Consider the following 17,907-nt stretch of genomic DNA (forward strand, 5'->3'; position numbering starts at 1 on the left):
CACTCACTCTTGGCCTGTTCTTCCACAGCCTGGAATACGGGGGGAGTACTTTGGGTTCAGCACAGCAAATATGCATTTATTCTATCTGACTTATTTGTAAGTGTGAACTTGTGAAATCTCAATTCTCCAGCGGAAGTCATCTTTGTTGTAAACGAATTCAACCCAAGCGCTCGTTGGTGACGTGGATGACTACGTTACTGTTGATCATCTGTTCATCATCGTATAAAGCCCGCCCTGACAATTTGATTGGTCCGAACAGCTCTGGTTCGGGCATAATAGCTCCACAACGGATCAAGTCCAGACCGAACTTCCCGACCTAAAAATGTTGTGGGCGGGGCTAATTAAGCCTACTATCCACTTGAAAAAGATAAGTTTCAGGACATTTTATCTTTTTTTTCTTTTCTTATAATTCACTCCATCAGTATTTTTAATGTTTTAATTCTAGATGTATATTCATGTAAATTCGACATAACTTTGACATGTTTTAATGGGCGCACACACTGAACATTTGAGTAGCACTTAAACAGGAGCGGAGGGAGTTACCATGGAAATGGGACGGAAACTCAACTGACACTGGAATCTCACTGTTGGACTGTAGATGTAAATTAGCCTATGGCTAACTCTGGTACAATGCATCAAATGGTAACATTTATGTTGGAAATTGTACATGGTCCTTAATAAAAAAAACTAAAAAAAAATTTTGTTTTCACAGCTTTCAGGCAAGTCTATGCCCTAAAGTTACACAAATAATACACACAACTGTTCCTGACACTTTCTTAACACTTCTGTTGAATATTTCGTTTACAGAAATGGTTTGTGTCTTCGAAAAAGTCTGTTAGCATCTTAGCCGTTAGGCTAGTTATAACCCACATAGCAACATTGTGACGTCCCAGATCCGGCCCACGTCTGGCACATGTGGAAAGATGATCTGGCCCACATGCGGCGTGGAATGACGGCCCTTGGGCGGACCGCTCCTGTTTGCCAGATCTGGGCCACAAGCAGGCCATAGCAATGCCACATGTCAGCCACGAGCAAAGAAAGATTTCATTTTGGGGTCATAAGACACCCAGACTTGATGAATAACGACACACGGTTACTAACGTAACCTCGGTTCTCTCTAGAGAGGGAACGAGTGTTGCGTAAATTTAGCTTACGCGACAGGAAAACTTTTTTCGAGAATACTGAAGCAAAAAATTATCCTTAATTTTTAGACTGTAAAACGCATTTGCTGCAGCAGGCAGACATAGACGAGACAGCTTGCGCGCCTATTGGCTGCTCTGCGGCAACTGCTGCAACCTATCAGTGCGTCTTGGCATGACTCCAGCGCCAATGGGAAGCCTTCCCGCGCTGTCGTCATGGCCCGCCAAAAGCGGTGTGGCTTCAGCCTATAAAAACCCCTCGCCCAGGTTGCACAAGTGATTACAGTCGACTGGAAGCGAAACCACAGTGCAGCACAAGCACGGCAGGCTACGCAACACTCGTTCCCTCTCTAGAGAGAACCGAGGTTACGTTAGTAACCGAGTGTCGTTCTCTTACGAGAGTACTCTCGTGTTGCGTAAGTTTAGCTTATGCTACGGGAACCCTATGTAAAGTGCCGTGCGTGCTGAGTTTCCAACACTTATGTCCCAAGGGCAGTAGCCCAGGGCTCATGTATAAGTGAAGTGATCGCAACGGCAGAATAGGGCGGGATGACTCGGTGTTATGAGACAGGTGCATACACATATATACACAGTTAAGGCAGTATGACCACCTTAAACTGCATAAGCCCACAGAACATTGCAGCATATCAACAGTCTAATCGAACTGGGTTGGGTAGACAATGTTAGTAACAAACTCAGACTTCCAGGTTATAAAACCTTACAAATGTAGACATCGAGGCCCAGCCTGCTGCCATACAAATGTTGTGAAGTGAGACACCATGGAAAGGTCCCACATTGGAACCGAGGGTGGCCGAGGAGGATTCAGCTGTAGCGTCTGGACCAATCGTACACACACAATTCATTTATTTTATGAATAATCCAGCAAACTCACTGTGAAACTTTCACCAAAACTTAACATCCCCAAATGAAGCTAACACACTGGCAGGACGGTGTCTTGTTACAGGAAACACAGTTTTACGACCCAAAAGAATGTGACCGCATGTGGAAGAGAGAGACAATGGGAAGACAGAAACACTCTGCAAAACAGACTCTCCTGCATTCATTTAGTGATGAATTGACTAACATAAAATTAACATGCATTCCATAACATTTTGAGAATGATTTACTGTTGTGTGTTGTGTCTTGTAATAATTATGTTGATACTATGATCTCTTTGATACTATGTAGTTATTACAGGACCAACAATCAGTGTACCCCACTTATACCATGTTTGGTCTCGATAAATTGGTACTTTGAAGATTGAAATGATTGTGTACATGATATGCCAATAGCTGTGCAACACATTAGTATTACTAAGAATCTTCCTTAGTAGTGTCATTAAACACCAATCCAGCATGCCAGTCCGAGTGAGCACGCTTAAGACAAAGGCTTGTAAATCCTGGTGAAAGAGGAAACTCCCGCCAGAAATTCTACCCTTCTCATTGGGTGAACCAGCCCGCATAGGGTTGTCCTTTGTCAAGCTTTAAAAGTCACTGACCACAAGATCCGGCCCTCTTAGCTCTTGTCCTCGGACCTAAACTGCAGCTCCAAGTGAAACCTGTGGGGGGGGGGGGGGGGGACCCCTTTCCTCCCCCACTGGGCCCTGCAGGCCTCTGCAGGCCGAGTCAGACTGCCTTTCTGAAATCCAACCAAGAAGGAAACGGACAACTCTTGCCTTAAGGATGCCGTGCGGTCCAGCGTGGCCTCAACAGGTCCAGGGCAGGAGGCTTCGAAGCATCCAGGACATGTGCTCACTCCAGCATCAAGGACAACCTCAGGAGTTCAGTGACTTCATTCAACACGGACGAAGTCCCTCGCAACTCTCACCATGTGCTCTTTGTGTCCTGCCGGCCCAGAGCGTGCAGGCCACAATCTGCACTCCAGCCATGCGAACAGCGACAATACAAGTTCATCCTATCTCCTTCACCCAACGGAGAAGAAAGGATTGCAACTCATACAGTGACATTTGACACTCAAGGACCCAACGACGAATTCAATCTTCAACCACTTCAAGAATTGACCATGCAAGTATAAATTTCATGAGGTGCACTGAAATAAGCTGATGGTTCTTTTCATACTGAAATAGATCTTGCTCCATAGTTCTATTTCCTGTTTCCGGTTCCACATCACTCACCCCTTTACCTATGCATGTATGTATGGATGTATGAATGTATTTATGTTTGTTTAGTGTTAGTTATGTTTGTGATTTAGTTAATAAAACTTGTGCACAATTATGAATTTGATTTCTGATCCTCTGTTTCAGTATGTAAGATTTTGATCGTGTTACAGTATGCTCTAATTTCTGTACATGCTAAGGAATAATTATTTTGCAGTGACAATGAAAGATACACTTTTCTTAGAATAAATGAATAATCAAAGAGTTCATTGGAACTGATTAATTGATTGTAATATTAATTAGCTTACCTCAAAGTTAATCTAATTAACTGACCCAAATATTAATAATTAATCATAATTAGTAATTATGGATTATTATTAATATTTCCCCTAATGTCTTTACACAGCCTCCTAGCTCCCCTGAGGAAACGGATTATGAGGTCGTTCTTTCCCAGCGACTGGCCATTTACAGGTTTCGTAAATGCTGCTATGGCCGCCACATACACTTTGAGCATGGATGGGGTTCTCCCGCTATCCAACAGCTCTTGTAGGAAAGAAAGCACCACCGTTACCTCACCATCTAGCAAGTTTAAGTCATGAGCTGAGCACCATTCAGCGAACACTGACCATTTGGACGCATAGAGCCGTCTAGTAGACGGAGCTGAAGACTAAATTTCATCTTTGAATATAATTGCATTATTTTATATTATGTATCTGTATTATTATTCTTTATTACTATTCTTTATTAGTTTACTATTCTTTATTAGCTGTATTATCTTATGAAGTTTAAAATGCACAAGTTAGACTATAGATTGCATGGACACGTGTTTAAGGAACATATTTTGGACACAAGTAGGGTAGCTCTGAGGATTTGTATACCACTAATGTATTAATGTATACACAGAAGGATAGTGGATTGCACCATGTGTAAGAATTAGGTATACATTCCATTTTTAAACATAAGCTATATGTTTTTGATACCTTAAAAGGAAGACAAAAGTTGCTCAGTTGTGTATTTAAGCTCAATCTTACTGTACCCCCACAGATAAAACTTAATGGCATGAGAAACAGAGGTATGAGGGCAGAGAAACATAAAGCGAGAGAAACCATTTCCATCTAGCATGATGGGATGAGAAGATAAAGAAATGGGGAACAGAGAAATCTGGAATGAAGACCTCTCATGTAGCCTTATTCTTATATGCCTGTTTCTCTCTGTCTGACACATGATACATAATAAATTGAATCTCTTGGCAAAGGTAACTGGTGTAGCTTCCGTGATTCAACCAGATTGTGCTGGCCACATATGAGGAGGCGTTTTGCTATTGCAAGAAGACTCCGGGACCTGAGGCCGCCCTGGCGATTTATGTAGGACACCACCGACGTGTTGTCCGTTCTGATCAGAACGTGCTGGTTCCTCAGCGTGGGGAGGAAGAACTGAAGGGCGTTTTCGACCACTTTCATCTCTAGACAGTTTATGTGTAGACACTTCTCCGCGTCTGACCATAGGCCCATTGAAGGTCTCCCTTCGTTTAGGGCACCCCAACCCATGTTGGAAGCATCTGTTGAGACTACTTTGATTCGTGAAGCGATGCCCAGGTTCACGCCGGACTGGTACCAGCCGGCTGTCATCCACGGTTTCAGAGCTGCTACACATGTCTGATTCACTGTGAGAGGGGGAGATTCTTCCCTACAGCGAATTGTAGCGAGTAGCCCTGTTTCGCTATCTTTAGCACCCATTTTGAAGCCCCTGGGATCCCTTCCCATGCTTTCGTGTGAATGGCCAGGGGTAGAATGAAATTTGGGTTCACGTCGCTCGGATACGGGGACGCGGAGACCCGGCCATGATGACGTACTTCGTTCATCATGCTTATTTCGAATGGGGCAGACGGTACTTCGTGCAGAGGCTCTGTAACTGGCACCCTGGCCGTATAAACGGGAAGATGCTTTATTACAGGCGCATCTCTGTGGGCTCGTGGCGCGGGGCACGGCAAGCTTTCCACAAAGTGTGTGCGCTGAGAGGCAGACACGGGATCTGCACTTGAGACACTGCCAGCGCGAGCTGGGTTCATACACGGAGGCGTTATGTGTGTGCGTAGCACAGATACAGTCATATTCACATTTATTGTTTTCGACCCTGGATGAGTGTGACACACAGAGAGGGTAGTGTTTATGTGCAGGGGTGGGCACTGGGCAGTGGGCACCTGTCCTACGTTTAAAACATCTTCGGTCTGAGCCAAAATATATGACCAGACATAATGCTCTTTTTGAGATTTATGTGGGTTGCCGTGAAAACGGCGTTTGTGTGCAGGCGAGCGAGTTGAGGAACTGACTCGTTGGCTGCTGAATACACTCTTCGAGTCACCTCCGTTGAGGGAACTGAGAGAGCGAGTTGTGCTGCTTTCGATGGCGGTCTGGCCGCGGCGGAACTTAACCATCGGCACCTTCCTAGGGAGGCTAGGAAGACTTGGGAGGCTCAAAGCTCGGCACAAGCTTGTGCCTGGGTCCCCGGGCGGGAGGCGGTCTGTGGCGGCTGGTAGAGCACGAGCGCTGACGCGTATCCCGAGCCTGACGATGTTGCGAAGCAGGCGGCTGCTTCTTAGCGCGACTCGCTGCGGAACTGGAGCACCGCGACATAGCCTGAGATGTTTTCTGTACCTCCATGTATCGCTCCGCGAAGCCCTTCACCGAGGGACCAAAGAGACCGGCTGGTGAAACAGGGGCGTCCAGGAAGGTGGCACGGTCAGACTCAGACATGTCGGACAGCGTTAGCCACAGGTGATGCTCAGTGACAGTGAGAGCGGCCATGTTGCGGCCGATATCCTGGGCGGCGGTCTTAGTAGCTCTGAGAGCTAGGTCCGTCGCGCTTCTCAAGTCCGTCACATTCTCCGCCGATGGGCCAGCCTCGTCCAGTGAACGAAGAAGGTTAGCCTGGTAAATCTGCAAAACGGCCATGGTATGCAGGGCGGATGCGGCCTGACCGGCGGCGGCGTAGGCGCGACCAATCAGCGTTGAAGGCTCAACTTGGACCGCCATCTTGCAGAGGGTGGACACAAGTGCATCACTTCCGCTTCCTCGACAGGAGGAACGGAGAGATATCCCCTGTCTTTCGCGCCGTCAAACGCGTAGAGCATTGAAGAGACAGAGGATCTCAGCCTGGCCAAGTACGGGGCTCGCCACGACCTGGAGAGCTCATCATGCAGCTCGGGGAGGAAGGGAGCGGGCCTCGAAACAGGTGCAGAGCGGCGTCCTGGCAGAAAACAGCCATCGAACCTGTTAGGCACGGGCTCCTTGGGCGTAGACCAGTCAAGGCCGAGGTCCTCCACGGCCTTCGTGAGGAGGCGGAGAAGCTCAGCGTCGACGGAAGCCCTCAAGCTGGATTCCTAAGTCGACGGGGTGGGGTCAGGGATGGATCCCGACCAGTCCTCGCTCCCGGATGCCAGGATCGAACAGCTGTCGTCCTCCGTGACATCCCGCGTCGAGAAATGAGATGGGGGACTCAGAGAAAGAGGCTCGCGGGGACACTGACGGTGAGTGCTCTTTCATAGAGGTTTCTGGTGGCCTTTGTGAGCAACGCGGCCCAGCAGGAGGCATAAAAAATAGCGGACTTGGTGGCGAACAAAGCCTGTCTAGCCCGCAGCGTCGAGAGAGGCAAAGATTTGCATTCACGGCAGCCGCCGTCGGCGAGCGCATGGTCCGAGTGGTCTTTTCCCAGGCAGGAAGCACACAACTCGTGGCGGTCCCTCGTGGCGGTCCCACGAGCCGCAGGACATGGTGGCCATTGAAAAATGTCTTTTGCTCTTTTAGGTGAGAGAACGTGTGTGTCGCAGCGGCGAACACCCACGGAGCAGTAAAATGATATGAGCGCCGGATAGCGCAGTAGGTATGGCGAGCGAAGGCGGCGAATATCCAGCTGGTGTCCTTGAATCGAGCTCGTCCCGCTGAGATGCTGTTCTACGGCGTTGCTTCTCACTCGAAAATCCAGCGAAGTCCTTCGTGAAAGGAGACGAAATCACTTGTGCAACCTGGGCGAGGGGTTTTTATAGGCTGAAGCCACACCCCTTTTGGCAGGCCATGACGACAGCGCGGGAAGGCTTCCCATTGGCGCTGGAGTCATGCCAAGACGCACTGATAGGTTGCAGCAGTTGCCGCAGAGCAGCCAATAGGCGCGCAAGCTGTCTCGCCTATGTCTACCTGCTGCAGCAAATGCGTTTTACATGATGTTTTATTAACAAAGTTCGGGAGGAGCACGTTCAAATAATCAAGCAATCAATCAATCAATCAACTCATCAAACAATAACCATGTCTACCCTATCAGCATGAGAGGAAGCATATATATATTCACTCTGTCTACTCACCTAACTTCCTTGACAGTTTCAGCATCCCTCCACCACCCCGACTCCTCACTCTTGGCTTGTTCTTTCACAGCCAGGAATACGGGGGGAGTACTCTGGGTTCGGGCCAAATACCGAGCCCGGAGCCCTCTCCTCGGACAGCACGCCAAATACGCATTTATTCTATCTGACTTATTTGTAAGTGTGAACTCGTGAAATTCTAAAAATTAAGGATCATTTTTTGCTTCAGTATTCTCGAGAAAAGGAGTTTTCCCGTAGCATAAGCTAAACTTACGCAACACGAGAGTACTCTTGTAACAGAACTGAAGTTTTATATGTTAAACTTGTTGCCAAGCATTTATGAGTGTACATCTTATTTTGTGTTTCTCTTTTTTTTGTATATTTGTTTTGTTCACTTTTACGTGTATGTTTTTTGATAATTTTAGTGAGTGGATGAGCAGTGTTTTATGTCTGTTTGGAGTTTTTCATGGATCTACAGTGAATGCGCTGCATGGATGAGCTCAACATATCGTCTTCATGTGACGCTTTCTGGGAGAATCGAGTGAAAGAACCGGAGTGTTATATGAACACACTACTCTCACTGTTTATACTAAACATGTCCTAGAATATGCATAAGTATGCTAATTGGGACACACCATAAAAGTCCATGAAATGAAACTAAAACAACAACAACTTAGTTTCATAAAAAGTTAATATTTTTGCTGTCAAGTTTCAATTCCTTTATTAATTCCAGCATCACGTTTTGGACTGTTCCTTCACTGCAGTTCATTAGTTTGAAGCAATGCTTTGAGTTACTCTTCTGTGAGAGTCAAAGAAGCTTTTGTTCCCTCAGTTTGTTCTGGTTCAGTGATACTGATAGACCTTAGTGTTACTGACATTATGAGGGTCTTCTAACACTGTTTTCTCACCTGAATACTTGACAGTGTATCTGACTGAGGTCTTGACTTGATTTCTGTGAGTAAGCTGACATCTCCACTCTCTATTGTCATCTTCATTCAGGAGTGTTGTATTCAGAGTGATGATACAGTGATATTGATCTGATGATGATAATATCTGATATCTGGAGTCTGTCTTCAGATCAACACCTGCCTGATTCACCCATAACAGCTCAATTCCCTCAGAACTGGCCAGATCATCACAGGAGAATCCAGCATATGAATACAACTGACAGGAGAGAGTCACAGAGCGGCCTGGACTGATCTCAGTCTGTGAGGATGAAGATGATGATGATGATGATGATGGAGACACTGAAACTGAACACAAGACACAAATCACAGACTCTTCAATCATCATCTGAGTTTTTAAATTTACCACATAATCAAACTTACTATGAAGAACATGCAGATAAACGCGTGCATCAGGTAGTATGTCTTTCACATACTGTCTGCAGATGTAAGATCCATAATCTTCTTCTGTGACGGTCTTGATGTTCAGAGAGCAGTCAGACTCCAGACTCAGTCTCTCATGTCTCTCTGTGTCGTTCTTCTTTATCCCTCCAGCAATCAATTCAACTACTACTGAATGTCTGAATCTGTTATAGTAGATCCATGTAGTTGATTTGCAGTCAGAAAGAGTTTTATTACAGGACAGACGAACATTTTCTCCAAAACTGATGAACACATTCTCAATCACTCCACTGGTTCCTGAAACACAGTATATATCAGTGATCATTATGATATACATTAGTAAATGAAACAGAAAACATACCAGCATTAAAAGCAGAAGTTTTAAATCATAGTATTTTTCCTTACTTAAAGCAAACAACACACTCTCCAGAATAAACTATTAGTCTTTATCAGAGAGCTGTTCAAATCACTGACACACTCTTAATATGAAGATAATTCTTCATCATCAGATGTTTGAGTGACACTATATGTCCAGTATCAGGAATAATACAGTATGATCTGTGTGTATCAATACACAACTCTGAGATCACAACGTGAATGTGTGCAAGAATAAACTGAGCATGTTCAAATGAACTCTTTCCAGACTAATTCCACTAAATGTTGTAAGGGTGGATTTTCTGCAAGACTGCCGAGTGACTAAAGAAACATTGTCAGCAAGACGGTAGAAAACTGTACATTTCTTGTCTATTCCACCCACTGCCACTTATACCAACGACGGAAATAATTTATTAACAACATGGTTATAATTATACTTAAAATAGTTACAAAATAAATGTATGAGACGATAACTTGTACCATTAATTGTACCCAGCATATCGTCGCTGTCGGGCGGAAACCTCGTATGTCCAAATTTGGTCAAATTCATATTTTTCCACAAATCGATGCTATTGGTCAGTCCCCACGTGGTTGTGTTATTTTTACAAATTATTAACCAATCTAAAGTGTTGAAAATAGCTTGAGAGCAAATCTCGTAACTCCATTGGACACTTAAACTGTCTAAGAATCCTCATAACTCCACCTCTTCTTCACTCCGCGGCAGGAGTTTACACGGCATAATCCGGCATTTTGTCTCCTCAGGATTGAAAGTCGCAACGATAAGAAATCCTCGTCGAGTAACACGTAAAGCAAGCCTTAAAGGAGAAGTTCACTTTTAAAATGAAAATTCTGTCATCATATAATCACCCTCATGTTGTTTCAAACCTGTATGAATTTCTTTCTTCTGCTGAACAGAAAGGAAGATATTTAGAAGAATATCAGTAACCAGACAGTTTTTGGGTCCCATTGACTTCCATAGTATATTTTTTTCCTACTATGGAAGTCAATGGGACCCAAAAACTGCCTGGTTACTGATATTCTTCTAAATATCTTCCTTTCTGTTCAGCAGAAGAAAGAAATTCATACAGGTTTGAAACAACATGAGGGTGATTATATGATAACAGAATTTTCATTTTAAAAGTGAACTTCTCCTTTAACTTTGATTTTATCTGTGTTAAACTATGAGTTATTGATATATTTTAAATGTCTACGTATATAGGCTTATTATTACTAGGCTTATTATACGTGTGCATTGTTTTAAAATGTATAATAAATAAGTTACTTGAATTGAAATAAATGTTTTGGATACCAGCATTAAATTATTGTTTTTATTATTATTTTACTGACTCGAAGTTGGCACTGTGCATGTAAAATACCCCAAGTAGCAGGTTTTATTTATGGGAGAAAAAGGGTCTGTCTAACGTTAACGTTTCTGGCGCCAGTAGCAGCTAAGCCTATCATTGCATAACTCTGTCTGTTGTTTTAGACAATAACGAGTGAAAATAGTTAGGTTAGATACATTTGAGTAAGCTTGTTTTGTTAAAAATCGATTGCTGTAATGCTTTGGTGCAGAAGGAAGCCCGTGCAGATTAGTGCAGATTAGGCTAATTTCCGCCTATTAGACAGCCTAGTTACCTCATCGTTTTTTGTTCTGCTTCACGTATAGCTCTTAAACCTTTAAAATAGAGTTTAGGAAGATGTATGTAACCACAGTCGTTAGCTTTGGTTAACTATTGAAGCCTTTTCTCTTGTCAAAAGGCTCAACGCGACCGCCGACTTTGCGTGCAGATTAATTTCCGCCTATTTTAGACAACCTAGTATTTTGGTATTACATCACTCATATCTCTTAAACGTTTAAAATAGAGTTTAGGAAGATGTATGTAACCACAATCATTAGATTTGAATAGCTCTTAAAGCCTTATCTCTTGTCAAAAGGCTCATCGCGACCGCAGACTTTGATGAACACTGCTGGCACCAGCGACGTCTGTGTCCGTACCATTCTAATCAATGACAGCGTAACCTCGTATCTCCCTGCTCCCAAGTCATAAAGCTCGTATCTCCGATTAAACATGATTTTGGGGAAATGTTGTGTTAATGTTGGTATACAACAGTATATGATAGCAATATAAGTTAAAATACCAACTTTAACGATACAATGTTTAATAACTCAAAAAATATGCAGTTTTTTTAATTTCCTGAAAAATAATGGTTTAGGAGATATGAGGATTCCGCCCGACAGCGACGATATGTAACATGTTACCAGAGAGACAGAGAGAGAGAGAGAGAAAGAGAGAGAGAGAGAGAGAGATAGAGAGAGAGAGAGAGAGAGAGAGAGAGAGAGAGAGAGAGAGAGAGAGAGAGAGAGAGAGAATAAAAGAGACAGATTAACAGTTTTAATCTTCTTTTATCCTTTTCCTGACCATGTGACTAAAACCCAAATGTGAGACGTTCAAACTGACCAATCAGATAATTACAACTTCCCCCACGGTACTAAATGTGTGACAATTCATCAACCCCTGAAGTACACACATCTTGGCCTACAGTGATCACTATCAGCCCCTCTGTGCCTTTAGGAACTACAAATGGTCATTGTGGTAGAAAGAGGGGGTGGAAAACAGTAAAGCAAACGTCTTTAGAGAAAATACAGATTTCTTTACCTGTGAGAAGTGAAGAGAAAATGATCAGTCCCAGCAGACACAGATCACACTTATCAGCCATTTTCTGTTTCTGTTAGTCTTTCACTTCATTATATATAGTTACAGCTCTTCCCTTAAACATCATCAGCTCCTCCTCTGGTTGGTAACTTCCTGTCATCTGATCAAATGAGTGTTTAAATCCTGCTAGAGTTGCTGTTTAGTGACACTAAAGTGTTGCTTTAAGTGTGTGTGAAATGTGTGAGAAGTGAATATACTGTGAACCACACTGTCTCACACACACATCTGCTCTGAACAGTTTATTGGCTACTTTTGCACATGAGAGAATTACGGTTAGTCTCACTTCTTTATTTTAGCAGTTTCCAGCATGCCGTTAAAATCTAGTAATAAAATAATTACATTATTAGTAATAAAATAGTTTGTTACTGAAAAGGTTTCCACTATCCATGACTAACTTGTAGAAAATGAATTCTAAAACAGTTTTTAAGGTATTTTGAAATGATTAACGTCAGCTCCAGTTTGGTGAAACAGAAAGTATTTGCACACACTTCATGAGCGTCTGTAAAGCAGATATTAAATGTCTTCAGGAAGAGTTTCTACACATGGATTATAATGTTCTGCTTTACTCTCTCCAGCCCTGAGAAAATAGATCAGATCCAGACTCCTTTACTAACAATACGAGAAGATCTATCTATCTATCTATCTATCTATCTATCTATCTATCTATCTATCTGTAGCAAGGTAAAAGTGATATGGCCCGTTTAAGAGTGTTTGTTTGTGCACGCGATTAGATTTCTGTGCGCTGTTTAAGACCAGAAGTTTGCGTGGGCTACTGGCTTTGTTTTCCGTTTGAGACTTCAAAGAAGGTAATCGTTGTTGCTACTTTGTTGTTGCAAAGCTGAAGCTTTGTGAAGCACTGGGGCTTTCCCTCTTGAATGTATCGTAAAATGGTTCACACTAACGACATCTTGTGGTCAAAAGGTGGAAACGTCTCTGTCAGAAAGTTAAAAGTAAGAGTAGCTGCATTTATTTATTTTTTTCCACAGGTTTGAAGGTCATGGTTGATCATAAACACAAGGAGGCTAAGGAGAAGGCCAGGGAGCAGTTGCAGAACATTTCGGCTATAAGCCTTTACTCGGACATGTGGACATCCCTAAACATGGATGCCTACCTAGCAGTAACTTGCCCTTTCATAGATGACAATGACAAGCTCTACACTATTTTACTAGGTGTAGAGCATTTCCCTAAGAGACATTCTGCTGAGAACTACTGGACATATCAAGCTCATGGAGGAGTGGGGCATAAAGGATGAAGTGAAGTGCCTGGTAACTGATGCTGCAGCCAACATGACAGCATGTGTAAGATCATTGAATGTTAGGCATGCGATATGCACTAAACCTTATTGTGAGGAAATCTTTTGATGACATCAGTAGCTTCAACGACATTCGATCCAAATGTAGGAAACTTGTGACCTATTTCCGAACCAGCACTCCAGCAAAAGAGAGACTGGCCCAAGTACAGGAGCAGATGGGAGATCAGTCCTGAAAATGATAACTGAAGTGGACACTCGCTGGAACAGCTCTTATAACATGCTGGAGCGTCTCTGTCAGCTGAGAGAGCCAGTGGGGGCAGCCCTGACCTCTCTAAAGACTGACGTCACCCCTCCTACAGCCCTGGAGTATGAGGCAGTCCAGGATGCTTTAGATGTTCTTGCCCCTTTCCGCCAGGATACAGTAGAGCTTTCGGGAGAGAAAAGGGTGTCTGCCTCCAAAGAGATACCTCTGATGAAGATGCTTAATCACGCTGTAACGAGCAAGCTAGAAGGCCTCACTTCAAATTTAACATCATCTGGGTGACAGCCTTGTGCGGAGGGTCAGGGAACATGCAGTACATTTAGAATCAATAAGGCTACGTCTACATTAATCCGGATACATTTGAAAACGGTGTTTTCGTTTATAAACGCTCTCCGTCCACACTAGCGTTTTCAGGCGGTTTCAGACGTTTCAGTGTGGATGAGAAACTTTTGAAAAACGCTTGAAACGCTAAATTCACCTTTACTGCGCATGCGTAAAACCCCGCAAAAGATCACTGATATGATTCAGATGGAAATGTAAATAATGAAGTTATCGCCCAATTCTTCTGACAGGATCATTTTATTTAGTAAAATATCTCAGCATTCACTGATGCGGTCCAGGTCGCACGCAGACACCATATGTTTGGTCTAAAACGCGACTGCTCTCATGTATTGCCGCAGGACAGCAAATGTGAGTAAATTCTGTCATCTTTGCAGGACTGTGATATGAAGAGTGTGCAATGTAGAATATTTTTAGCAACAGTGTGAAAGTGAATAGCACATAACAGGCACAATACTGGTATAAACATGAATATCTATTGGTACAATATGCGTCACATGACTAACTTGCGTCATCGTTTCTAAATACCACCGGTTTCACAGTCCACACTACAACGTGAAAACAGCGTTTTCAAATGTATCCACTTTGGAGTGCGTTTTCAAAAAGCTTAGTTTTCATTAAAAAAAAACGCCGTCTCAGTGTGGACAAAACGGAGAGAAAACGTATTAGTGTGGACATGGCCTGAGTGTAATGACCATACCCACGTTATTGGATCCCAGATTCAAAAAATGGGATTCTTAAGTCAAGGGAAACTGCAAGAAGCGGTATCAAGATTAAAATCTGAATGCGCTTCTGTAATCAGAAGTTCTGGTCTCCATTCTGCTTCCACCAACACACCCCCAGCTCAGCTGCCAGCCTCTTCAGAAGCAGGGCAATCTTCAACAGCAAGTAGTGTATGCCTTTGTTGTGTGAATGTTCACATTAGTGATTAGTATTGTGAACCATTGTTAATGGATGTTTTTTACTGTGTACCTTTATTATTAGGTGACCTTTGGCCTCTGCTGGACAGCACGGTTGATCACAGTAGAAGGAGCTCAAGTGCAACAGCAGATGCTACTGTAGAAGTGGACCGATATTTATCAGAAGTGAATCTGTGTGAGTGGTATTAACATATACCATGTGTCACTTTTGGATCCACTAGTATATTGGACTCAACATAAGCATCAGTATCCTCATTTATATCAGCTGGCACTGGCGTTTTTATGTTCCCCTGCATCCTCTGTTTCATGCGAAAGGATCTTTTCCAAGGCTGGAGAGGTTTTGTCCGAGAAGAGGAATCGTCTAAACCCCAACACACTTGAAAAAATTCTGTTCCTCAATAAAAATCATTTGTAATCCTTCCTTCACCCACCCCAACCTGCAGTGTTGCAGTTTGCTCCTCTATATCCCCAGTCCCATAAGCACAACACTGCACTAAAACTAGTAACAGTTCAATGCACTAAACAACCCAGAAACAATTATTAACCTTTCCCACCCCACACTTTTCTGTTGCAGTTTACTTTATTACACTCCCTCCACCATAAGCACTGCACTCAACACAGTCTCACTTTTGTTGTTCATACTGTCACTATCCAAACCAATAATTAATGAACTGTGTGTGTGACAGTTGTCTCTGCACAAGTAAATTCAGACATATTTTATTTTATACCCAGGCAATGGACAAATGTCTGCTCAGGTCATTGGTTCAGTATTGATTTATTTGTCTGCTGTTTCTTTGCACAGTCGCTAGGTGTCACTAGTGAGCAATGCTGAATGAAGCTTCGAGTAATAACCCTTTGAGTGAAGCAATGGGCTGCGAGGTCTCAGTGGTTCAGGAAGCCTCATTTCGCCATCACTACCCTTGTGAAAAAGAAGTGTGCTTAATTGTATTGAAAGCGTACTTTTTGTGTGCTTAAAATAATCAAAGTATACTTTTTGAAAAGTGCACTTGCAGATAATATAATAAAATTAAAATTAAAGACCACTTAAGTGTACTTAAAGGGAATACACTTTAATGACAATATTTATTAACACACTTAAGTGCACTTTTTACAAATGCACTTTGTAATAATATCTAATTAAGTTTAACTTAAAGTACACTTTCATCACAATATTTATAAAGACACTTAAGTGCATTTAAAAAATTGCACTTTGTAATAATGTCTAATTAAGCTTAACTTAAAGAAAGTACACTTTCATCACAATATTTATAAACACACTTAAGTGCATTTAAAAAAATGCACTTTGTAATAATGTCTAATTAAGCTTAACTTAAAGTAAGTACACTTTCATCACAATATTTATAAACACACTTAAGTGCATTTAAAAAAATGCACTTTGTAATAATGTCTAATTAAGCTTAACTTAAAGAAAGTACACTTTCATCACAATATTTATAAACACACTTAAGTACAATTTTTACAAATGCACTTTGTAATAATATCTAATTAAGTCTAATTTAAAGTAAGTACACTTTCATCACAATATTTCTTAACACACTTAAATACACTTTTTAAAAATGCACTTTGTAATAATGTCTAATTAAGTTTTACTTAAAGAAAGTACACTTTTATCATAATATTTATAAACACACTTAAGTGCACTTTTTATGAATGCACTTTGTAATAATATCTAATTAAGTTTAACTTGAAGTAAGTACACTTTCATCACAATATTTATAAACACACTTAAGTGCACTTTTTACAAATGCACTTTGTAATAATATCTAATTAAGTTTAATTTAAAGTAAGTACACTTTCATCACAATATTTCTTAACACACTTAAGTACACTTTTTAAAAATGCACTTTGTAATAATGTCTAATTAAGCTTAACTTAAAGAAAGTACACTTTCATCATAATTTGTATAAACACACTTAAGTGCACTTTTTACAAATGCACTTTTTAATAATGTCTAATTAAATGTTACTTAAAGAAAGAACACTTTCATGACAATATTTATAAACACACTTAAGTGCATGTTTTAAAAAATGCACTTTGTAATGTCTGCTAAGTTTTACTTAAACATACATTTTAAATAATTATGATTTATAGTGTTTTAAATTTATTAAAGTTAAAGTTATAAGTTATTAAAGGGAATTTATTTTGATGTATTGACTAATATATAAAATAACAGTTTTAATGGAAAACATGGAAAACAATTGATTTTAATTCCAACTCAAGTGTGTTGTCCAAAATTAATTTGTTAATGTATTTTAAATGTGTTTTGTCTATAATATATACTGTGTGCATTATGCAGTTGAAATTTATTTTTCCAATACATCTGCTTATACAGTATAATCCAGTACAACTTATTGTTGACATTTTTATCACCAGCCCTTGCTCTATGAACTCAACTAGTGTCAGCTTTCTACATAATATTTGAAAATAAAATGTAATATATGAGAGGAGTCTAATAGTAATGTGTTGTAGCTACTTTACATTTGTGAACATAATACTTTCAATATCATTATGTTGTTCTAAGTCAATTAAACACACATTTAAAATTGTATTAATTGCGAGCAAAAGTTAAACAAATGTAAACAAAATGAATTTGCATTTAAATTCAGTTAAAATACATTTCATTTTAATCACACTAGACTACATTGAGAAAAAAAAAAGATTAACTTTTAGTTAGGTTAATGAGTAAAGTTTTGTGAACTTACAGAGTTTAACAACACAATGAGTTAGAACAACTTCAACAGAAAAGCTGAAATAACATTTAACCATGCATGAATATGAATATGAATATGTTGTTTAATGCGCATGCGCGAGAAATACTACGTCATTATGACGCTCTACTTCACTAGAGTTTGAAAAATGCGCTATGTTTTGCGATCCGTTTGCGATGCGTGATGATAATGCTAGCCAAACAAGAGAACAAAAGGAGCACCACGTTTGGATGTTTGTTTGCAGATGAGACGTTATGCTGCAAATAATCAAGTAAGTGTATCTTGATGCTTTCTTTAGTTATTTTTTTTTTCACCGTAACATGTCAGTTGCTGAGTGCATTTTAATCGCAGATATTATAAACTC

The 17,907-nt window shown here is 41.2% G+C and overlaps 1 protein-coding gene across 1 annotated transcript; it reads right to left on the reverse strand.

Moving 5' to 3' along the window:
• Positions 1-8,449: 8,449 nt before the first annotated feature.
• Positions 8,450-12,096, reverse strand: LOC311082107 (uncharacterized protein; the record flags this gene model as incomplete). Its single annotated transcript, XM_084112851.1, has 3 exons — positions 11,985-12,096; positions 8,935-9,249; positions 8,450-8,859 (listed from the first exon to the last, which is right to left on the reverse strand). The coding sequence occupies exons 1-3, from the start codon at positions 12,043-12,045 to the stop codon at positions 8,450-8,452; spliced, it is 786 nt and encodes a 261-aa protein (XP_083968977.1). The 5' UTR covers positions 12,046-12,096.
• Positions 12,097-17,907: the final 5,811 nt, after the last annotated feature.

The sequence above is a fragment of the Abramis brama genome (genome assembly GCF_963993115.1).
Source record: "Abramis brama genome assembly, chromosome: 1".
In the NCBI taxonomy this organism is placed as follows: domain Eukaryota; kingdom Metazoa; phylum Chordata; class Actinopteri; order Cypriniformes; family Leuciscidae; genus Abramis; species Abramis brama.